Source organism: Rhea pennata, chromosome 2, assembly GCF_028389875.1.
Source record: "Rhea pennata isolate bPtePen1 chromosome 2, bPtePen1.pri, whole genome shotgun sequence".
In the NCBI taxonomy this organism is placed as follows: domain Eukaryota; kingdom Metazoa; phylum Chordata; class Aves; order Rheiformes; family Rheidae; genus Rhea; species Rhea pennata.
The window spans coordinates 145750974-145775268 of record NC_084664.1 but is presented as its reverse complement, the minus strand read 5'-3'; the positions used below and the strand labels follow the sequence as shown (position 1 = coordinate 145775268).

General features: G+C 41.8%; 1 protein-coding gene across 1 annotated transcript; it reads left to right on the top strand.

The window, feature by feature from the left end:
- Window positions 1–20828: 20828 nt before the first annotated feature.
- On the top strand, window positions 20829–21800 carry TMEM74 (transmembrane protein 74). Its single transcript, XM_062568379.1, has one exon. The coding sequence runs from the start codon at window positions 20829–20831 to the stop codon at window positions 21798–21800; it is 972 nt and encodes a 323-aa protein (XP_062424363.1).
- Window positions 21801–24295: the final 2495 nt, after the last annotated feature.

Genomic DNA, 24295 nt, shown 5'->3' with positions numbered 1-24295 from the left:
TTAGGAAAAGCATGATTGTAGATGCCTTAGGAGCCAAATTCTGGTTATTGTCACTAATTTCTGAGCAGTATTACTGAATCACCTGCAGACCCCAAGGACGTCAGGGCCCCCTTGCAGTAGGTGCTGCTGAGCCTGATAACGCAGGCCCCGTTCCGAGCGGCTGCAAGTCTTTCCTCTTTGAAGTCAATGGGAGTTTTGTTATTCATTGCAGTGAGTCACAGATCTTTCCTATAAAAAGCTAAACGGACAGAGCATCCAAAAAAAGGACTGCCTCATCCAAGCACTTTTGGGCTTTGGCAAAAAGACATTATAATCTTCTCCTGATCCATCCAGTGCCATCCTCTGTCATATGTTTTTTCACCCACTTTTTTAACTGCCAGCCTGGATATGTATCACCAGCCCCCAGTGCAAACCTCCTTGTTTAGAATCAGACAAAAAATACTTTTCCTCAAATGGGTTATCTGAGGTGCATTTTCTCTTAAACGTCATTTTAGGACCTGCTTCAAAGAGTGTTTGCTTGTACAGAATTAGATTTTGGTGAGTTATTATCTAAGCAAGTCAGCAGATACGTTTCTCCCTTCTCTCAGCTGCTGCCATGCCATTTGGATTACGTTTCTCCATCCCTACTTTCTCGTTTTTGTCTAGTATTTCAGGATAATCAGGTTTGTTTGTTTGTTTGTTTATGTTTGTGCTGGTTTATGCAGAGCTCTGTAAGTCTCATTTCTGTGTTGGTGCAATATTGAACAGGTGCAGATGTGGCCCATCTGTGCAATGTGCAGTTTATACTGGGCAGAGGGAGAGAAAGAGAGGAAAAATAGTACTGTTTGCCTTCTTTCTAGGAGAAGGAGATGGGAAGAAAGAAGAGGAAAGCTACTGATGTAGCTGAGACTGAACATGGATTTGGGCAGGCCTCACCTTGAGCATGGGATAGCTTGGAGAATATTAATGTGATAACTTGAGCATGGCTGCGTGCCACAGACTCCCCAACTCTGCAGCCAGAAATTATCTTTAAAAAAAGCAAACCCTCCAAGTCAGAAACCAGTCCATTTCTAGTAGTTATAGAAAAAAAAAAAAAAAAAAAAAAAAAAGAATTTTACCATTCTAAGCTAGAGTGATCCTGCAGAGTGACAAAGAAAAAATGTATTGAAAACTGTATCAAAAACTCAGCTATTTTTGGTTGCCACAGAGAGTGAATATAGAGAGGCCTGAGTTCCCAAATAACCATGCGCTTTGAAAGTGCAAAGTACCTACTACATAACATTTTGTTCACTGTGAAAAAGTCAGAAAAAGGAAAGGGAAGAAAAAGCAGCTAAGGATAAAAGTTTGTTAATAGTAAGAGTCCAAATGTGCAGACTGTGGCCCTTTTTAGGAAGTACGTAGACAAAATTTGCTGCTATTTGTTCCCAGCAAGATCTTACGTGTGTGTTTTGCACATTTTATCCCAGAACATATATGGAAATGGGCTTGGGACTTTGCTCATCTGCAACTGATATGTCAGTTTACGATGTGAAGAAGCACAAGAGCACTTTAGCAGATGGGTGTAAGTATACCCATGCCAGAGAATCAGCATGTGAAATAAGTTTGAATAAGACAAGTATGTAATCTGAAGGCATATATGTGCCTCTCAGTACTCACGGCTCTATTAACATTGAAAGCAAAAGATGAGGTGTAAGACATGCTCCGTCCTCAGGTATCTAATGCAATTTAGCTATTCTAGTGCTACCAAGATAAACTCTTTAGGTATACTTTGTTTTTAACTTCCGTAAGTGTTTATTCAGTTCATAGTTAGGTAACATCTATATAACTTAAGCAATTTAGCAAACTCTTTTTGCAAACACAGGCTACTGTTTGGATTGTTGATTTTTTTTTTTTTTTTTGTATTTGTCCTAGTCATCAGAAGAGATGTAGCTAGATGCAAAACACTCTTGAGAGTTTAAGTAGTAAATGGACTCTGAAGAATCTAAAACCATTGAAAGACTGTCAGTTGAAAAGGGATAAACAACTTACCTAGCTACAGAAAATAATTTTTAGCTTTAGCAAATCTGTCTTGCTGTGTTTTTATAAGAAGAAAGTATTTTTTAACAATTTTGTATGATAAAAATGTTTCTCACCCCCCAAAAACCTTTAAAAGGGTAAAAAAACCCACCCCAAAACCCTCAAAAAACTAACTATAGCTTTTGCCTAAAGAAAGACATATATCATTTCTGCTAACTAAATCAATGAGTATCTCCACATTAATTCCTCTAGCTATGAAATGTTATCTTTCATTTCAGAGGATATCTTGATAGAGTTCCCCTCCCCCCCAAAAAAAACATTTTCATGTAGAAGAATAAAAAAGGAATGCTGGAACTCTTACAGGTTCCATTTGGAAATGAAAGTCAGTCAGTCATGCATTTGGATACCATACCATCGGTCTGAAGGTTTCCAGGAGAGAGGTTAAGAATATTCTCTTGGCATCAATGGCAATACATATAAATCATGTCTCATAGCTGACTTTGATAAAAGAATTTCACTACCAATTAATTCTATTAAGGTACGATCCCATTTTTTGTCAGTGAATTACATATTACTAACTTGAAGCCATTACACTTTTCAGGTAAAAACTATTTATAAGCATACATAAAGCTAATTAATTCAAAATGTAATTAAATAGAAGGCGGATTCTTAAATAAGTGGCAGATGCATATTCTCTAGATTAAATAAACTAAGTAGGCAATGCTTCTTACATACGTTTTCCAAATAGTCCCATATTTCTGTTTTGCCTTGACATTCAACACTGAAACTGCGTCATCCTCTGTCAAGAAGTAGTATTTCAGACCTACACAGGAGCGGAGAGTGCAGCGAATACAGCCCTGCTGCCGGGGGGGGCAGTGCCAATAGGTTTGATCGTGAGCTAGATGCCGCATAAAACAACTAAAGCTCTCATCCTGCAGTAACCTTGACGTAGAGAGAAACCTGTGCTTGTGCCCAGGCCTGCTGGACCCTGCATCGGCGCATGGACTCTGCAGAGATTTTCAGAGTAACTCTGTGGTCTGAGTCTCCTGTTCCCGCATCGGCTGGGAGTTCGCCCGGGCTCAGTCAGAGGATGAGACAACCGCCTGCATCTACGCAGCCCCCTGCATGGAAAGTGAACATTGGCCGAGGAAATGAGTCACATACAGCAAAAGTTTTAGCATAGAGGGTCAAAAGCCTTCTACCCCGTGTTGTCCTCCGGTTAGCCTTCCCTGTGAGTTCAGCAGAGGACTCAATTTCACATGTCTAAAATAACTGTAAATGTTAGAGCTTCCTGAGGAGGGACTTTGGGTAATAAACCTCATATCCAGGCACCAGCAGCAGTCTAGAGGTGGCAGCACGGCATTTGCACCAGACAGTCTGCTTTTTTGTCAGAGACCCTACTCTGGGTGCTGGTGTATGTGGACCTCCCCAGGAGGACCTCCCAGGGCTGAGCAGCACCATCTGACTTCTGCCATGCTGAGTTGGCTGCCTACAGCCTCAGCTGTGGCTGCCCATAGCATACCCAGGTCCCAACTGTGGCAGGATAATGAATGGTAATGTCATTTCTCAGCCTCCTTCATTATTTGCTCTATCTCGCAGTATCTTGATTGACCATATGCATATACTGAACACTTAATGAAATCAAAAGGCTATTTATGTGGAGAGTCAACTTTTTGAAATCAGTTGCCTTTAGCTGGCACCAAAGTCCATCACTAGCTACCTGATCAAGAGATCTGCCTTTCAGAAGTGCTCAGTCATATCAGCTCCTACTAACCTCAGGCCTATAAGTGGCAGTATTGTCAGAAAAGTCATACATCTCTCTCAAATCTCTGTAGAGAAGAAACCTTTCTGTAAATGGCATAGTGATATTGCAGAAAAAGCTACTAACTTTAGAACTGTAAATTGAGTCCGTAGAAACCAAGTTTATTGTTGCTGCAGCATGCCTGACTGAACAGCCCATGGTGTTCTCCAGCTGCCATGTCGCTGCAGAATATTTGGGCAGAAATTACATGAGTCACTGTGCAGGAGCTAAAAAGTGACATGATCATGTCATTTAACACCAGTGTAAGTGAATTTGTAAATGATGCCCCTTCTGATGTATGTATGTGTATTCACAAAGATGTGGAAACAATTGTAGCATATGTTCAAAATGGTGCTGTCATCTAAAATGTTGCTATATATTCAACTGGTTTGTTCTTTTGTTCTCCATATAAATGTATGCTAAACATTCCTTTTTCCTTGAGCTTGTCTGACACAAATTTCTTTCGCTGTCTCAGCCTAGTATTGAAAAGCGCTGTTGATTTCCTCTTCACTTCAGTTTCCCTCTCCTTGGCTCTGTCCCCTATATAAAGAGCAAAGAGAAACAGCACAATACAGGAGACCAAGGCTGCTAAACAAATTTTCTCCGCTCATTTGGCCAAAAGGCACTAAGCATCCTCAAGAGTAGGCAGAAGGCAAAGTGTGAGCAGAGCTCTGGCTGCCACAGAGGCACAGCGCTGAGTCCTGTCCTGCTCATGAAGCTGTCCTCAGGACCTGACAGGGTCTGAGGCTAGAGTCACTCACTGAAATCAAGTCTAGGCCCACCAAGCACCATCTGGACCTTAGAACTCAGATGAAGCTAGCTCAAATCCTCCCTAACTACCTGTGCCAGCTGTTTCTTGTTGATTCTTTACTATGTGATGCTACTAAATGGCAGGGGACAAGACGCTCAGAGCCTAGAACTGCATGTACTCAGGATCCTCAGCCCTTTAGTGAAGAAACAGTGTCTAATGTTACAATACAGAGCTGTTAGGAACGTGGCCCCAATGTCAGAGGTAGCATTCAGAAATACAACATACCAGTTTAGCACAACGAGCAGGCAGGCAAATGGTCTGCTCATTTTGCCAAAGCAATATCTTATTTTCTTGTGGTGTCTTGGATTGCTCTTCACAGTGTAGACATCATCCCTTTTTTAAGTTATGCACATGTTCTTATCACAACAAAATGCAAGATACTCTGTTACTGGTAGGCAATATCTCGTTCCAAGAAGACTTCATTTTGCACTTACCAGAAGCAAACATTTCAGTGGTATAAATGTTCAGCCAAAGGATAGATTTTGGAATTAGAAGAGAAGCTGAATGGTGGTAGCATTATCAAGACATTTTTATCACTCAAAGTGAATTTCAGCAGCACATGTTCAGTTTTCCATTCTGAACTCATTCAGAGCACCTAGTAACTGAAAAATAAAATCTTCCACTGTAAAAAATATACACATGTCATTGCTGAATTAGAAGCTGGCAATAACAACCCTAGCAGATGTTTTATTTTAAATGCCATTCTATCTTTTGCGTGATTAATTTGCCACCTAAAAAAATGTCAACATGAAATTTTCTGGATTAAAAAATATCACTCATTCCAACTCTAAACAGTAGCATTGACATATCCTCTTAAGTGGAATGACTTTTTTTTTTCAGATCATAGGCATAAATGTCATTGTAAAAGCTTAAAAAGGACAAGTTCATTAAAATCAAAGTTCATTGGAACCATTGGTTACTTAACGAATAGGAAATAGGCTGATATAACTCAGTGGTTGATGTGAAGCAACTCTGAATTTATATTAATACAGAAGTGGTAGACATGAATTGTAATTTGTCTGTTAGTCATTGATTTGGGGTTTTTTTTTCCTGATTTGTCTTCATTACACTAAATAAATTACAAATATAAATCCATACATTTATCAATAGATAGACAATCACAAAAGTGTAATTTGAAATTATTGTATCTGGGGTGGTCCTGGCATTGGGTTGATAACATTAAACTATGCACATATATTTAATTCTTTATTGTTTTGGAAGGGAGAAAAATAGAAGATGATCTTTTGGGAAATGCTTACAAGTCTGGAAGTCAAATGTAGGAAGGAACAAGCAGTGCTTGAGGGTCTGGGTAAGGGTGGAATGAACATCAAAGCTATAGTTCCTTTCCTCAACATATTGATCCTATCAGCAATCATAAGAATTGATTCCTTCTTCCCTTCTTAATCACTATCTCCTTTCTGCTGAACTGAGACGTCTTCAGCTAGCAGAATCTCAGTCATTGCCCTGGGTGATTTTCTGTACCATCAGTTAGGCTCAGGTGAGGTTTGAACATGGAGTTTTGGTTCTGGTGAATTACAATTGCCATAGGTCTGGTGACCTCTTTTCTCTTCCATAAGGGAAAGGGTTCTTACTATCTGTGTAAATCCAGGGGTGGACACTTCTCTGCAGCACATAAAGGTGCTCTTGGCTATTCAATGAACATTCTCCAGGTGGGGTTTTCTCTGGTTCTTTGCAAGCCAGCTGCTGCACAGGGAAATCTTCGTATCTGTCTTTTGCCTGACCTCAAAATCACATGTTATGCTAGAGAGCTGTGTTTTGTTATGCATAAAAAATACATTGCTTTTTCAGCTTAGGATTTATCGTCTATGAGAAGGCAGTCAGAATTAAGGTAGATATTTTGTGGAAATTTTTTTTAGCTTTAGCATAAGAGGCCAGCATGACAGTTTGCCGTATGACTTACGCTGCTAGTTCCTCTTTATTGGAAAATCAACTCGCTCCATTAAATAAGGTAGTATTTATTTATTCCAGCTTTAAAATTCCATGCTGCAGAATGCCCATTTAGTGCTCTAAATGCCCTTGACAAGAATTTAAAAGCATAATAAAGAAACTCTTCCTGCAAACAAAACAGCAGCAGCAGATTTTTCTTCATAATTATTCAAATTTTCAGCTACAACAGTTCTCCTCTTCTAGGTAAAATGCATTTGTATTTTATTACATCAACCCACCGGGTGGGTAAAAATCAATCAAGTGCAAGCTTTGCTTTCTCCCTATCCGATCAAGGAAATAATTCAGGAATCTTCAAGGAAAAAGATATATCTTTGCATTGAGATGAGGGTATGAGCTCACTCTGGCACTTGGTCAGAATGGCAGGGGATGCTATCGAGGCCTCAGGCATGTCTCAGACTCCTGCATCACTGGTTAAATTAATCTTTTGGTTTTACAGCCTCCAAATTTCCCCCAGCTATTCAGACAATGATAATCATTTTAACACTTGATTATAAGAATTTGTTTGGGGAGCACTTTTTACCTTGAGCTAAAGAGATCTTTACTATGAATATGATCTTTTAGCTACTTAAATCTGTTTTCTAAAATGATTGACTGATATATTTTAAGCAAATCAAGGTAAGCGCTTGGAGTGGGATTCAGTTACTTAGACATGGAGGTGTAGTGCCATTTTAGATGTTTTAGAATATTGTATCCGGTTGTTCTAGACAGTTGGTGTTCTGGTGTTGCATTTGTCAGTCTGACATGGATGTCTCACATGCTGTTGGGTATCTGAAACACTAGGTATCTCTATATAGATGCCTGAATGATTCATTCTGTCCTTTTCCCTAATACCATTTTTAAAAATATTTAAACAGAGAAGTTATTTTAGCTATGCCTCTCTGCATTATTATTCTCTTGCTTCTGGTCTGGATAGTATTATTTCACTTTCTTTTCAGAGTATCTCTCTGTGAAGAGCAAAAACTCGTTACGATTCTCCAGTGGAATTGTAACTAGAGGGCAGTTACAATTCCACTTTCTTACAAAAGGTGTCTTCCTTAACAATATAAAAACACAGGTATCCCTCCTTGGAAGAAACAAATTATTTTTAAACAACAAAAAAGCCCAATTAAAATCATTCTTTCAGTGTCCAAGATACTTGAAAGATTTATATAAGGGCTACACTCTTAGAATCTACCTAAATATATAATGATAATTCCTGAAAATTTCTATGGAAAATCACTGTTCCAACTATTCCTTAATTATTCCTCAAAATTCTCAACATCTCATATCACAGAAAATACTTTAAAAAGCATTGCCCAAAATGAAGAATTCAAGGGTAGTTGTTTAACTTTATATTGAAATTCTTTTCACTTTGCAATGCTAGAAATCCAGTCCTATCATGCATAAAGGCTGACTTTAACAAGTTACATCTCTTCAGACAATATTCACTTAACCCCGTGGACTCAAGATCAGCTTTACTTAGCAGCAGTTTTCCACAATGACAAATAAATTTATCCTCAGAAGAAGAAGGGATAAACATTATACAGAGTAGACTGTGTAGTGTCTTGGCTATCTCTTCTGTTATTTCATATTGTTTGTACAGTTAAATTCAATTGCTGGAAGTAAAGTTTATTTTCTTCAGTAAATGGTGTTAGAATGGGCTCCAGAAACAGAAGCTAAATCAAAGTGCTATTTTGCTGTGGCCAAAGTTTCAAACAGGACATATTAAAATGAGCAGGTATTTGGAGTTACCTCCAGACTAGTTGGAATAAGGCATTTACATTTCTAGAGATGCATAAATAACTCTTGTAATACCTGCATGTAAATGTATGTGTGCTTACCATGAACAGCAATATTAATGATTTAACATTAACTACAACAAACTACATTCATAATTCATACTTCCCAAGAATCATCTTCAACATTTTCTTACATATTCTTGACAGAAATAAGCTGCAAGATGAATGTATGTGTTCAGCATTTCTTGATTAAATCACCATTTATCCATAGCTATAGAAAATTTCAGAAAAAGCAGCAGTATGGTCTTGGAAGTAAGTAAGTTTTATAAGGTTTTATAAGGTACTGAAACATTATAATATATTTTTATAATTAAAAGGATCAATTTTCAATTTTAGCTATAGGAAAAAATCAAGGTCTAATGACATAAGTAGAAAAACTATCCTTAAACAGAGATACAATTTAGTACAGGACAAAATATTTCCTATAAAATTTAATTTCTAGGCCCATATCCAAAAGATACTTAAAAAATGTAAATACAGTGAGATTATACATATGCTAGCAGCTATACATGTGTTTGAAATCCTTGTCTAAAGGACAACCTCCACCACATCTCCAAAATTACCATTTTTATTATAACTGTAATAAGAAATTATGCAAATTCATAGTTTCATGCAACTTTGTGAGAGTATTGATCATAATTCTTATTAATTGCCTTCTTCATTCTGCAATATACAGAATAAGTCAGAGATCAGACTCATGAATATGAGTCTAGAGATCAAGGGAGTTAGGTAACTGCCCTCTTTAACCCATCCACTTACCCATCCTTTAAAGTGGGATGTGGACGATGAGGTGGGTCAGGAATATAAACCTGACAGTTGTCCTGAGGAGTTTATTAAAGTCTCCACAGATGGCAGTGGTCAGGACACAAGTCCTTGGTCAACAAAATATAATAAATATGAAGCTGTGAAACAGGTTTAATACTACTATTTCTTATCTTCACTTGAAGGATGCTTTAGGAGCTGACCCATACGCCTTTCACCACTGAGCTGGTCTCTTAATCAGAGCAACGCTTCAGATACTGCTTAAAACAGACAGAGTTCAGCAAAAAAAAAAAAAAAAAAAAAAAAAAAAAAAAATGTTTGTCTTGTAGTGGTGGCTCAAAGGAGAAATGAAAACATTCCTCTGTCTCAAGTCGCAGGTAGTATTCAACATATAAGGGAAAAGTGGAAGAAGCAAAGCAGAGAGAATAAGAAAAACCAATGAAGTAAGAGGAAGAGTTGACAAGATATGAGAGAGGAATAGAAATCTTCCCACCCTAGACCAGACATAGAGTTTTCAGAATCTTTCTGATAAGGAAACAGGCTAGTATCTTTTAAACAAGGATATTACTCTAAACCCACTGAGAATCAAAGATCAGTCACTTAAGGGTGGGATCAATCTAAATGCACCTGTTTACAGTGAAAATGCCAGTGTGTGCCAAAGCCAAACTGAACAACAATTACAGTCAATAGTGTAGTGCAAGATTTACCTTACCCTAAATGAAATGTTTACATTTGGTGATCTTAAACTCTTTAGACTGAATCAACTTGATAACAGCTCACAACTATGGGAACCAAGATGGATGGCTCAGATGTCCATGTCTATGTTGCTTATTTCTAGATATAGTTAATCCCAAACCTGACTCTGTTGGCTCCGCTTGAATAACTGAAGTGAAACAGATTACTTCTGATACTGAGTGTAAGAGCAATTCAGAGAAAATTACAGACTTAGGAACACCTGGTCAGAAATTTGGAGCAGGAAAAAGAAGACAGACTTAGCAACAGTGTTCTGAATAGAATGAAAATATCCAAGGAGAAACAACTGGAGGCCAGAGGAACATCTTGTACTAATCCATAGAATACATTTCATGGTTTTTAACATGCTAAGTAGACACAATGTCATTTTTCAGGCTCAAATAATGTTAGGAATAAAATTAGATTTTCTCCTGAACACTCATTGTCTCGACGCCTGAAGTACATTCCTAAATTTAGACTTCACCATAGATGTTGTACTTATTAAATTATTTAACTAATGATGTTTTTAGGCAGGGTAGAGTAAAGAAACAACTTTATAATAGCCTAAATATCTGAGGTAAGGCCTTTTTTTTTACTGCCCCAAGGAACTGGCCATTTTGGGGAGCAATTCACTTTAAGCACAGATGTTGCCTCATGTAGCAGTGTTACCATCGTTTACTCACGTTGAATGAGCTAACACCTGCTCACAACGGGAGACATATGTTCCATACGCCTTTGGTTTCACGCTTTAAGAATTATAGTTTGCTTCCTTCTCCTCCAGCATAAAAAGTGTGTCATTTCTGTTTAACTATGAGTTGTGCTTTTATAACAAGATCTCAACATCTATTAAAACATTAATAAAAATACTACAGAATTTGTGTTAAGAAGGGAAAGGATGAGATGAATTGTAGCAATGGACAGAGAACTTCATTCTAGAAGTGAAAAATACCCTGTCAAACTGAAACTGATAATATAAATTTCAGTAGACAAGAAGAATACACTGAAATTTGCCCAAGATAAATGCAATAAAATCTTTCATAATGACAAGGATCCATTGATTTCTTCTGTCACCAAAAAATGGGGATTTCAATGCTCCTGTTTTAAAAATATAACATGAAAAACAGATGACAAAAAGTAGATCAATCATTAAAAAAAGACATTATTTCTCAAAACTGCAAAATAATGGAGGTCAAATACTCTACATATACTTTCTCTTTCAACACTTCACCAGGCAAGCAGAGGACTCAGTCTTCAGTGTAATCGTATGTTTTGCTACCTTCTGTTGCTCAGATAGCAAAAGGGATGGTTACATTGCAAACAGGCAGCTAAATTCCTATATTACGTGCACTAAGACAGAAGGAGACTCATCTTTCTGTTTCGTCCTCCAGAGCGTTCCTGATTGTTTGATTAAAACGAATGAACTCCATCATTCAGCATACATACAAGTTTTTCTTCATTTGCTGTCACTATCCTTTCTTACTATCTCTATTTAAAAAAAAATCTAAATTAATAAAATTAAAAAATGTATAAGACTATCCATAGAATTGTTAAAATATTTCTTTCTCACTCTAAATTTATTTTTATAAATCTGTGGTAGATGTTCTATCTTAAGCCTTTAGAAGTATAACCATGTGTAAGTTCTTTTTCTTTTTTTTTTTCCTAGTAGGATTATGTCTACATAACGTGAATGTGAAGAAATTGCTCATCTCTCCTTTCATTTTTTATTTTCCATATTAATTAAAAACGTGTCCAGATGGCACTGTACAAATGTCTTTCATGTGGATTTCTGGCTTTGAAATGCAACTACCCACCTCAAAATTCAGCATTTCCGTCTGCTTGGGAAAATAGCTCTCCATGGTTCATTTTATGTATAGTATTGTGTGGGGGAGAGAGAAAGTCACTTGGAATAGGAGAAGGGAAGATTTCTCTGCAGATCTCCCACATTCCATGAAAATATCCAAAGAGCTATTTGTTTGTGAGTATGTTTTATACATATGGATAGATATCTCAGAAGAAAGGGCAACAGAATAATGCATATTATCCTAATATAATGTCTATATATAATATTTGGCTAAGTGATTAATGAGAGCTGAAAACAGTAGCACTAATGTATTTCACATCCCTAGGCAAATGATTAAACCAGTTTAAAACTCCACCCAAGAGGTGCAAGAAAATCAGATGCCCTTGGCCAGTCAGATTTCCCCACTCATGAAGACTCTGAGAAAGTGTGCAGATCTTTATTCAGAGAAAGAGAAAATGGCAATAACTTTAACGACACAGTAACAGTAAATTCCTTTCCCTTGCTCGCCTGCCCTTCAATGCCACCCATCCACGAGAATGGCTTCTCTTCTCTGCAGGTCTCTTGGTGTTTGCAGTGCCCAGCAAATGTGTGACCAGTCTGGCCACGAGCTGCGCCCTGTGCCCCCCAGGACAGTGACTCCTTCACAGAGGAGTCTGGGCCCTTGAATCACCACAGTCTTCTTGTGTGCAAGGTGGTTTAGTTGCTGTCCTCTGCACAACACTCACTAGAGGACTCCAGTGATGACTGCACTCATTAAGGCTATTGTATTGCTTGCTAAAGGACTTTTTTTGTGTGTCTTTGTCTCTTATATTGCAATCCTCATCCAAAAGGAAAGAGCATTCAGGACTATTTAGCGGCAATTTGCTTGCCTAGGAATGAGATCGTTGCCACAAGTAAAAATTGCCTTTTCAAGAGCCAGCCACCATGCAAAACCCAGCCTGCCTATGCTGAGTCTCCAACGGTTACCAGAGGAGCTGTTGGTAATTAGTTAATATAAATTAAGTCCTCTCTGGCCCTGCTTTCTGTTTTTCATCAGTAGATGGGACTGAGACTTCTTTGCTTCTTTGAATGGATGGAAGGATAGATAGATATGCAGTTATTACAAAAAAATATTGATTTTCCATAAATAATGTATTATGAGCTTTTCAGTTGCTCAAAGAAGCATGTGCTTTTCTTTGTATTGTGCCTACAGTCCTGTTAGTAAGCAGTAGATTTCATCATTATTGCGGTTTTACTGCATTCATAACATAGTAGCCAGATAAAAACAACACTAATGTGTCAGAGGAGAAAACTGTACAACATTTGCTTTAGCAGCATGTGAATCTCTAAGACTTCTTCCATTTGCCAAAGAGCTAATGCAGTGTGCTATGCCTGTCTGAACATACATTTTCAAAATACATAGCAATTAAAAACTATAGGAGATTTGGTTTAATATAGAGGATGACATCATACTTCATTACATGCTTCCTGACTAAAGAAAAACAAAACCATCAGGCCATTTTTTTTTTATTTTCCTCTATTGACCCCTGATATCTCTCCATTAAGCTCAATCATAAGAAGGGATGTTTTTGCCTCCTCTAAAGCTATCAAAGAAGGAGAGCAAGCAGGAAGTCCTTAGGAATGTGAATAGTGGCTATGTGACAAGAAAAAGAACGTTAACAGCCTTAACCATTTCTGATGCATTACATGTTTACTGCTGAGTGGGTGTTTTCTCTGCAGTGCCTACCACTGATTTCAATGGAAGTCTTGTTTAAAAACCTCAAGTTGCATTTTTCAAAGTTCAGGCAACATGCTGGACTTTAAAGGTTTGACTGTTCAAAAAGATGAAAAATTTTTCCTTCCACATTCATTCTGATCACACCCACTTGGAAACCAAACAGGAGCATTGGACTTCAGAGAGGAAAATCCCTAGAGAGATGGTCTAGTTTGTTCATGCAGTCTCATGAGGATTTCTCCTTGCAATATATTTTCTGGTACTTTGTTCAATCTAGTTTTCAATATTTGATCAAGAAATGCTGCCCTTTGTATACGTCTACCAGATCTCACCACCAGAGTCTGTATTACTGCAACTAGTCCTACATTTCCCCTTATTCCCCTTTTAGTCTGTTCTATCCCACGAAACAAATTTTTCTCATTCCTTGAAGGAAGCATCCTGTCACTGAAACTCATTGCTACCAAGAGACAGGGACTAAGGTAGTGGAAGGCAATCAGAAATCCTGGTCTATTTTCAAGTTGATTAGAAAAATCCTAGGATTTAGATGGGGCCAGGACTAGATACATGGGCAAGGCTTTGCTCAGCACAGAAATTCAGTGTGATATTCCGTGTAATAGACTAGGGGAAAGAGGAAGAGAAGAGAAGTGTAACTCTGCTTGGGGTCTTCTTAAATCCAGGCAGTTCTGGGGGTTGAAGAGGCCTAAAGTACAGAGATCAGCAGCAGCAGTCAGTCCTCTGAATCTCCACAGAGGTGCCTTCCTCGCGTATCTTGCTCTGATGCTGTGACTTATGAGATTAATACAGCTCTGTGGCTCCATTCGTGGTGCCTACAGTCCTCTCTCAGCTGGGTACGTAGATTTCAGTTACCTTGTAAGTCATGCCTTGTCCTTTTCAGTCTGCTACAGAGGGTGGAAGGAGGAATAGGGCTCTAGTTTCTATTTTCAGCCTTGATTTTGGTGCTAACGTTGTCTGTTGGCTTGTAATAAATTACACAAACTCCCCATATTTCAGTTTCTTCTTTAAAATGGAAATAATGGTCTTTGGTTTCCAAAGTACTTTGAAACGTGTGGAAAAAAACACTACCAAAAGAAAGCATTTTATTATTCTGATATTCCTTGTCCTGTTAAGGCTCATTCAATAAATTCTATCAGCATTACCTCCCAAATGTGAACAACTTTGTTGTTGTTAAAAGCACCCTTCAACACTTTGCTGGTAATATAGAGCCTCTGTGTACTATTCCTGATAATTTCTATAAAACCTCATTCTGTCACCAGCAATATATATTCTACTGAAGGCTACATGTCCTTGGCTTGTCAGAAACTGCAGCCTTCACTTTCTTCTTTCACCCATAGTTTTATATGTATTACAACAGGCATAAGTAATTTCTGTTTCCAGATCTAACATAAAGAAAAATCACCGGTTTATGGGAAAAGCTATTATTCCTCTTGTTATGTCCCACTCTCTTTTTTCTGCATTATTGGCTGTCATTTAAATCCCTTGCTTAAAAGTTCCTTGGTGTTTCCTTTATTTCTCTCCTAGGCAGCCCTCTTTTTCAGGTTGGCTCCCCTGCAGGCTAGTCTATCATCTTATTTCGCCTTTACATTCCTCCATTCCATGTTCTATATTTTGCAGTCTGTGCTGGACATCTGTTTCATTAAAAGTCCCAGATTTTATTTGTGATTATTGGAGGTGAATCACTGTTTTTCCATGTAACTGTGCAGGAAAGTGGCAAAGATAACCATCTGGGAGAGTGTCTGGAGAATGTAATCGCAGGAATCATTAGCGTGCACAACATCTGGCAGAGCGGGCACAGCGCACATGGGCCTCGTAGCACGTCTACACACAAGGCTGCAGGCCCCTCTTCTGTGGAGCCACCCAGATGCAAGTACATTCCTTATCCCTCTAGGTGTGACCGTGGGTGGAAATGAGTGGACATTTCAGCTCTCACCAGGATGAGTGACAGCACAGCATAGGGTCCCACTGAAGGCACCGTGCAGTGCAGCTCTCACCTGCACAGAGGCATGTGCAGAGCACAGGAGACTCCTCCACCACCCCAGGTGTCCAATGGGGTGTACACCCCTGGGCCAGGTGCCCAGCAATGTCCACGTCAGACATGCTAAGGCCCAGCTCAGCAACGGCTCTGCACCTCACCTGCACTAGGCTGCTGAGACTGATCTGCGAGGCAGTTGTGGGATAGTGAGGAATCTGAAAAAGCTCAGTTGGGGGGACTGCTAAGATGGGGATCATTGGGAGTGCAGGGACTGGAGACAGAAATTGCCAATAGGAACTAGCATGTGCTCTTAAAGGAAGAAAACAAGGAGGCTGGTGAGGGTGACTGGTGCCGACTGGGCTAGTTGGGCTCCATCAGGTTGCTGGCTCAAGATGTCACTGTGGGCAGAGCTGGTGGGAGATGGCAGCCCAGCAACACCCAGATCTGGTCCAGGAACCAATGAAGCTGGGTGTCCCCTCCCCACTGGTGCCCAGGAGGCCAGAGAAGGCTCCTCAGGTGCCACACTAGGGCGGTGAGCTTGGCCTGACAGTTTATCTTACCTTTCTGCAGGTTAGTCCAAAAGCAACTGCTTTAAGTTTCTAAGTTGTGTGTATGCTACTTGCAGAGTCTCTCTGCACATAGCTAAAGACGCCCAAGCAAACTGACCCAAAAAAGACACTGTAAAAACATAGCATGCTTTCCAAATGGTCTCCTGGTCCCCTCTTATGTCCTCCTCAACATTCCTAGTCATCCTTCTAAAACCAAGGAGGGACTTCTTTTATTCTTCTCCAGAAGGTCTACTTACCTAAACTATGATTTCACATACTCAGACATGGGAAGCAGAAACATTTTGCAAGGATTTAATCTTCATTTGACAATTCTAGCATGATTTGTCAAACATTTTCTTATTTTTCATCTCTCTGTAAATTTATTGTTTCTTTTATTAATGCAAAATGGATGTGCATTAGTAAGACAACCAGAGTAGAAATAAATTGCTTTTCTATGTACTTTTGCCTTTAAATCAATAGGTATGTGACAGTAATGTGTTTTAAACACATAACAATGCTAGATATTTCTTTTCATAGGGAGATGTCCAAATATTTGCTTGCTATCCTCAGAATACCTACAGTAGCTAAGCAAAAGATTATATCACTTTTTTCTTTTCCATTTTATATAACAGTATTGTTTTGCCTTTTCATTCACTTCTACTCTCCTTGTTATTTTTCATAGACCTGTAGACAGGTCCTTTTTTTTTTTTTTTTTTTTTTTTTTCCTGCAGCCCCTTGTTACTGGCTCCTTAGCCAATTTACAGTAATAAAGTGTGCTATGTATTACTATGTGCACAGTGAAATGAAATATATTTTAGTCTGGGCCACACTGGCCAGAGTGCACCTTATCTTCAAACCAATGCAGTCTTGGGTGTCTTCTATGCTTGCACAGAGACCGCTGGAAACTCGAGGCCCCATGACAGGCACAGGGCACAGAGCACAGGGCAAGGGACAGCAATTGAAGATTCTGAAAACACGAGAGCACTGAAACTCCATGTACATGCTATTAATCTGAAAGTTAAGAATAAAAAGAAGAAAAGTGGTTGAGGGAATGCTCCACTGAGAAACAAGAAAATTTCCTGAACTAGTAAGGGCAAGAAGAATAGTTAGACACCCCTCCTTCGTTAGCCCATGATGGGGTGCACCATTAAGAGAACTGCTTTATTCAGGGCTAGTCAGGCTTTCAGCAAGTTTGCAAATACGCAGGTGGTTAGATGGAGTGAAATCACTTTTAGAACCTCACAAGTTCCTACCAGTCTCATACCAAGCATAGCTCACCCAAAATGGAGATATCTTGTACATCTTGTACTTACACCTCTAGTTCAGATAGTTATTTACAACTGGGTCAACTGGAGGAAAGTTTCCAAGCAAGTCTAGAGCACAGTTCAGATTTATACGCAAACTGAGACACTTTAATCAGTCTACTGTCACATCTCGTACTATCACTGCATTGCTACCATACTCCTGCTCTGGCTATGAAAGGATTGTATGATGTGGTAGGCTGCAAGGACAAGACTCATCAACCTTGACAGTCTACTCCAGTCTTTTATCCCTGTCCCATTGTGTGCCCATCATTCCAGTTTTTAGTTCTTTGTAGCCATTTTTATTTTGACAAATGTTCTTACTTTCTGACCCTGCTGGATTAATCTTTTCACCAGCTGTATTTGTGTTTGCGGAGTATGTGTTGCTATGCATTTATCTTACCACCTCCACACCTCAAAGCTTTGGCAACAATCACTTATATTCTCTAAACAAAAATGCTGTTAACTATTTACATCCAAAGTAAGAAAAAGAAATATCAATATTATGGGTTGTGATTAAACCGTGATTTTGCACTGTGAAGTGCAAATCTGTCTGTGCACTGTAAGTGGAAAACAAGGGACAGCATCACCCGTGAAGAAATATGAGAAAGGACAATCTTTGACCTGACAGAGTCATTATTCCCTTTCTATTTACGCCTCTCTTTGTGGGACTGTAATTATTAGCATCAAATTAATATACATTCCCAACACAAGCTGGCACATAATGGCTGAGCGAGTGGGAGTCAGAGCAGCGAGATGTTTGTGTATGGGAAAATAACAAGTAACTAAGGTTTAGCAAGCATTCAAGAATATGTGCTTTAGCTCCTGGGTTTTGGAAAATCGGTGACACTTCCATTGATTGTGCCCCAACAACTTCCTGCCTTTGTGTGAGCTATTGGAAAGAAACATGTGTGCCTTGGTAGGGAGCGCTGACGTCCAGCAGAGGGGCTTGCCTTCTTCTGGGCTGCATGACTGGGGTTGAACATCAGGTTTTGTCCTGTCAGGTCCTTAACTGAGACTTGTCTACCAAATGTGGCAGGTGCAACTGGCAGTGTCAGCCAGCCAACAGCTGTATATTCCAGTCCTGCCACTCCCCAAGTGGAAAGGTACAGCTCTCTTATAAAGACCTTGCTTCTATGTTTGTTTTTGCATTGAGTCTTTGAAGAACTTACAAATAGGGGTGTGTGTTTCTTTGATTAGGTTTTATTTGTTTCTTTATATTTATATTCTATTTCAAAGAGCGCATTGTTATGAAAAGCTCCAAGGACAGTCTGTACTGTTTCCCCTAATCTGTATTTTTTCCTTACAAATTTTCTTCAAAGAATGAATAATACAGCACTCAAGGCATTGAAATTGTACTCTGCTAATGGAAACATTGCCTGGAGCTGTTTCCAGACTGGTCCAAACGAACCCATAGCATTGAGCAATCTGTGAGATGGGGACTAGGGAAAAGAATCTTCCATGGGAGTCCCCTGATATTGCTGTGTCCTGACAAGTAATTTTCATATTCATGGGAGTTAGCACCACAAAGACCTGAATCTTCTGTGATGGACCTTTCAGGTCTAAGCAGTAGCAGACTTCAAAAATTTGACATTTTTGGCTAGCATAGTGTTTCAGAACTGGTACAGAGTCAGTCATTGTACAGAATACTCCATTCCCTGATGCCAGGACTACTCCTTATCCTATCTGCCCTTCTCCCTTCTCCTCTTTGGTTCTCTCCAACTTTTGCTTTCAGCTTTGTATCACTGTTTTCTTATCTGATAGCCAGGCAGGCAGGTGCTGCCCACTTCAGCTCAGCATGGGCATCCTCTTTTCTATTCTACACTTACAGCTCTCTGCTCTTTGCCTCTGCCTCCTCAGTGCCCTTTTTTTTTTTTTTTTTTTTTTTTTTTCCCCTATATCCATCTGTAGTGGATATCTTCAGTTCCTCTTTACTGAACATTTTATTTTCATGTCCTAATTAATCACTTTAGAGAAAGCACTGGCAAGACAAGTCAGCAAAGGTTTCTACAAACTGGCAATCCAATTTATTATGCATTTTTGTCGACAGTATTTTTAACAGTCATTTATGCCTGTCACAGAAAGTGCACAAGCAAGCAAGAAGAGTCTGGAATCAACTTTTGAGATTTCCCTGCAAGTCTTGCGGTACTGAGCATGTGTCTCGCAGTCTGAGCTCGGGCAGCTCCGCGATCAGGTGCGGATTTCATTTTATTACTCCACGCAGTAAGTCGCCAGCTCTCGTGATTACGGGGGGAAGGCTCGGGTGGTGACCAAACTGAGCGGGGACGCCAGCCCAGCCCCACGAGGCTTCCTCCTTGCAGCTCACCCCTACAGCGCAGAGGGGGCGCGGCGCCTGCTAGGTCTGGAGCACCCCGCGCCGCGAGCGACGGGCTCCGGGGGCCGCGCGCGGAGCGGCGCGGAGGAGCCGCAGCCGCCGCAGCGGCGCCGCTGCCGGCCCGCTCCGGACTACAACTCCCAGCGTGCCGCCGCCCGCCGCCGCCGGCACGGCCCGCCCGGCGCGGCCCGGCGCGGCTCGGCTCGGCTCGGCTCGGCTCGGCTCGGCGCGGCTCGGCTCGGCTCGGCTCGGCGCGCGGAGGTAAGGGCGAGGTGCGCGCGGGTGGCTGCGCGGCGTATCCCGGGTGCGCGCGCAGGGGGGCTGCCCTGCGTGGCCGCGGGTGCCACCGCCGCGCGTGGGTGCGTGGGTCCGGCATCCCGGGAGGCAGCGGTGCGGTTTGCGTGATGTGTGTGCGCGCCCGCGCGGCTGCGTGTGTGCGGGGCGTTCGTCGGGCTGCGGACTTTGCTAATGACACAGGGTATTCGGCTGCGGTGTAGTAATGAATTAATTGCAGGTGAGAAGTAATGCCCGTCTTTGAGTCGCCGGTCTTTGAGGCATAATTTCATTCCAAAAGCTCTTAATTAAACTGGAGATCTGCTATAGGAAAGCACTGCTTTTCCCAAAGGATTATCAGATTTCCACTAGAGAATACAGATCCTGGATTACTGAGCTACATGAGATTTGCGTGTTGCTTTCTAATTAGTCTGTAAATCTGAGTTTAAAATTCTTAATTTGGGGTATAGAAAGTTACTTGTTTCTAAACGAATAGACAGCTCTGTTCTCTGACATTCTACGCAGTTATTCTGGTTCTCCTATACGCTGTAGATGCCTTACTGTCTTAATTGGATATTGGTGTCAAAGGTTGATTAGACTCCGTAATAGATTTTTGATCTGCAAGAGGATTGCAGCTTTAAGTGCATGGTTAAAACAATCGTATTTGCCATCTCCCCTTGAACAGTTGAGAGGAAGACTGATGTGTTAAATTTATGTTATCTCCTGGTTTATTTATGTATCATCATGAGGTTGTCAGGTTTGGTTTTTGTTGTTGGCTTTTTTTCCCCTTTTTCCTTTACAATTTCATTTGCAGACTGCAAAGAAATGAATGTCAGTGGGTATTTGTTTAATCGTTTAACAGCTGACACAAGCCATGTCCCTAACAAAACACTGGTGAATGAGTACAAGATTTCTGGGATACAGCGGTGCCTGCACCAGGATGCCAGTTCAGCGCATCGGGAGCGCCGTTTGCAGCGGGATGCTGTAGCCCGGCGCGGGGGCTTGCCGGGGAGCGTTTGATGGCGTGCATGGAGCTGCTCTACCTCGCCAAGGAGAGCAGGCAGGCCGCGCTGGGCACCGGCGGCAGCGGCTGGAGTTTGCGCCCCCCTCCCCGCGAGCCGCAGCAGCAGCAGCAGCAGTGCGACGGGGGCGACGTGAACACGCGAGCAGCCGCCGCCGGGGCAGCCCTGTGCTGCGAAAGGCAAGGCAAGTCCTCGTCCGGGGTGGCTGCGGCTGAGCCCACCCCGGCAGCCCTTCCCTCCCCTCCAGGCGCCTCTTCCCAGGAATACCCTACCACCCTCAGCAGCTCGCAGCCCTGCTACCAGCCTGATCGCTTGACTGGGGAGGAGGAAGCCGGGAAGAAGAAAGTCTGCTGCTGTGCCCAGGAACTCGAGACATCATTTACCTACGTGGATGAAAATGTGAATGTGGAGCATGCAAGAAGTCCCCCCTCTCCTCCAAGCAGCGGCTCCCAGGATCCCCCTCCCCAGCAGGACTCTTGCAGGGAGCTCCCGCCTGCATGGGGTCACGATTCCCCGTCCCTGGTCTCCGAGGAAGATGATGTTGCCTCAGAAGCAGCTTCGGGGAAATCCGTAGACTACGGGTTCATTAGTGCCATTTTGTTCCTGGTTAGCGGCATTTTGCTGGTGATTATTTCCTACGTAGTGCCCAGAGATGTGACTGTGGATCCCAACACGGTGGCTGCCAGGGAGATGGAGAGACTGGAGAACGAGAGCGCCAGGATTGGGGCTCACTTGGATCGATGCGTTATCGCCGGGTTGTGTCTCTTGACCCTGGGGGGAGTGGTGTTGTCCAGCCTGCTCATGATGTCCATGTGGAAAGGGGAGCTGTACCGGAGGAGCAGGTTTGCATCCTCCAAGGAGTCTGCAAAGCTGTATGGGTCTTTCAATTTCAGAATGAAGTCTGGTGCAAATGATAATATGTTAGAGCTATCATTAGTTGAGGAAGATGTGCTTGCTGTGGATAGTTAGTATGGTCATGACTTTTAAGGCAGCATTTCTACAGGAAAATACATTTCATTAAAGAAAACAGATACAGCTTAAGATAGCTGGTGATGCAGTTCATTTGTCTGACAAGAACAGGTTTTTTCTTAAGCTCTATAACCGAATGTTTGCAGTATATGAGCACTTGTTGTAAAGGGAAAACATGCCAGAGAAAATGCAGTCAATATAAAATGATGAAAACCACTGAATAAAAAGGGATTGGTGATAAGTAGGTTCCTCAGATGCTCCTTTATCAGAATATAAAATATTCCTTCAGTCTCTTGCCTGTATAATTTTCTTATTATTCCCATATAAAACAGGAACATCCTTGCCACTTTGGAAGCTGTTAATTGTTGCAGCCTGCAGAAGGTTTATTAACAGCCTACTTGGTTTCATGATAAGAAGCAGGACCAATAATCAAATAGCAAGACTGAGATTTAATTAAGACAATTAATTAATTTAGTTTAATTTTTAGCTGACCCCTTCTCCGCTATGAGTGAGATCTAAGAAAAAAAAAGTAAGAACATGACTTGGTCATCACTTAGGACAGATCTCCAATATTTTGAAACAACGGTACAATTAGTGATGATTATTTAAAATATAAAGTAAGGGTCAAAGGGCAGGGGACCATATGGCCCACTGTATTGGTAGGAGACAAAAGGCTCTTTCAGCTTGAGGTCAGTGGTTCCATTCCAGGTCAGATTAGTAATGACTGATAATCATTAACTTCTGATAGCTATGGTGGCCCACATAAAAGAAGTTTAGTTCCTAGTGGACAGGTGTCTTGGTATGAAAACTGCCATAACTTGAATTAACTGATCTCCTGTTCGGCATCTCAAAAAACTCAAGGACTGAAAAAGCAAAGGGCTGCAGACACTGAACATTTCTCCTTCAGTGCAGATGCCAAAAGAAATTCAAGCTCAGCTGCAGGGCTTTGCTTGTACCGGGGCCGTTTGCATCATCCTCGTCCCTTTGAAGCCTCGGTGCCGTCTCCCCGGGCTGTCAGCCGGCTCACAGCCCGGAGGGAAAGGCCAGAACAGAGCTTTTGGGCTGCTTCCTTAAAAAAAATAAAATAAAAATTAAAGTTAAGTGAAAATACATTCTGGGGAGGCAGCGAGGCCGCAGGCCAGGCAGCGGGCGGGCTGGGCCGGGGCGCGTGCTGCTCCCCGTCAGAGGTGCCTGGCGCCGTAGCCCAAATCCTCTGCCCCGGCAGCGCTTCCTGTGGTCTCAACCAGCCTCTGCGGAGTGGAAAAGCTGTGTTTTTGTGGTGCCGGGGGAAAGAGCAGGGGTTGCTGTACGCGGTGATGTAATTTCTCACTGGAAGGTGGTGGCTAATATATATACATATATTCGCGCGTGCCGGAGGAAGAGCTCTGCCTGCCGAGCCCTGCCTTCACAGAGGCGCCCGCTCCGCCGCCGCGCGGCCGCCGGTCCTGAGCTAAGCCTGCACTGCCGGGAAAACTGAGGCTCGTTCCCAGCCGCGAGGCTCCAGGTGCCTCTGCCCGGAGCCCCCAGCCAGCGCCTGCCGTCCCCCTCGGAGAGCTCCTGGATGTGCCGGCGGCAGCACGGGACTGAGACGCCCGTGCCGGCAGCCACGCCGCGGGCCGCGCCGGGCCGTGCTGCAGCAGGCCGCGCCGGGCCGGGCGGCGGGCGGGAGCGCCGACGCCGGGGCTGGCCGTGCGGGGAGCCGTTGTTTTTATTATTTTAACGATACGCGTGCAGAAAATTGGAGTACCTTCCGTAACTGCAGCAAGATGACAGCTAAAGCTGTAGAGATCACAGGCTTCGTGTAGGAACCACGGCATGCCTTAATGCTGGAAAAGAGGACGATCCCCAGACTGCCAGCATATTATTATTAAGTGAGAAGTTTCCTGATGCTCTGGGAAACGCCTGTTGCAGATCGTGGGCCTGCAACATTTAAATGAGCCCTCAGATGTTCCCTGAACATTTTAACGAAACCTAAGTCAACATAAGAGTATGCAGTGCAAAAGTGTGAGGAATATGAATTTTTAAGCAAGAGAACTAACACAGTTTCCTTGTTTTGGTGTTACCGTGCGCTACGGCAGAGGTGAAGGAAGGTTTGCCGAGGGAGGAACGCAGAAGCTGAGCAAACAGAAAACTCTCAGGGCGTTTCTCCGATCACCAAACAATATACCTTTACAAATTATAGGACTGTATGGGTTGGTGAGGTGATACAAAACCACCGAACTCTCAGGTTTTAATCATGTACAGTGTGACAGAAACCAAAACAGTTGTCCAGTGGTTGATTGTGGAAAATGAATGTATTAGTCCACCACCTGGTGGATGAGTATTGGCAGCATTTCAGTCACAAAAGGCAGTACCAAAGGCTGAGGCCAAGGGAAATTAATTGCCCCCTCATACACTTCAGCAATTTGATTTCCTCTGCCCAAACTTTAAATGCTTTAAGGGTGCAAATGTGAGCAAAGTTGTTTTTTCGTTGCCTGTGCTAACCTTGTTGCACA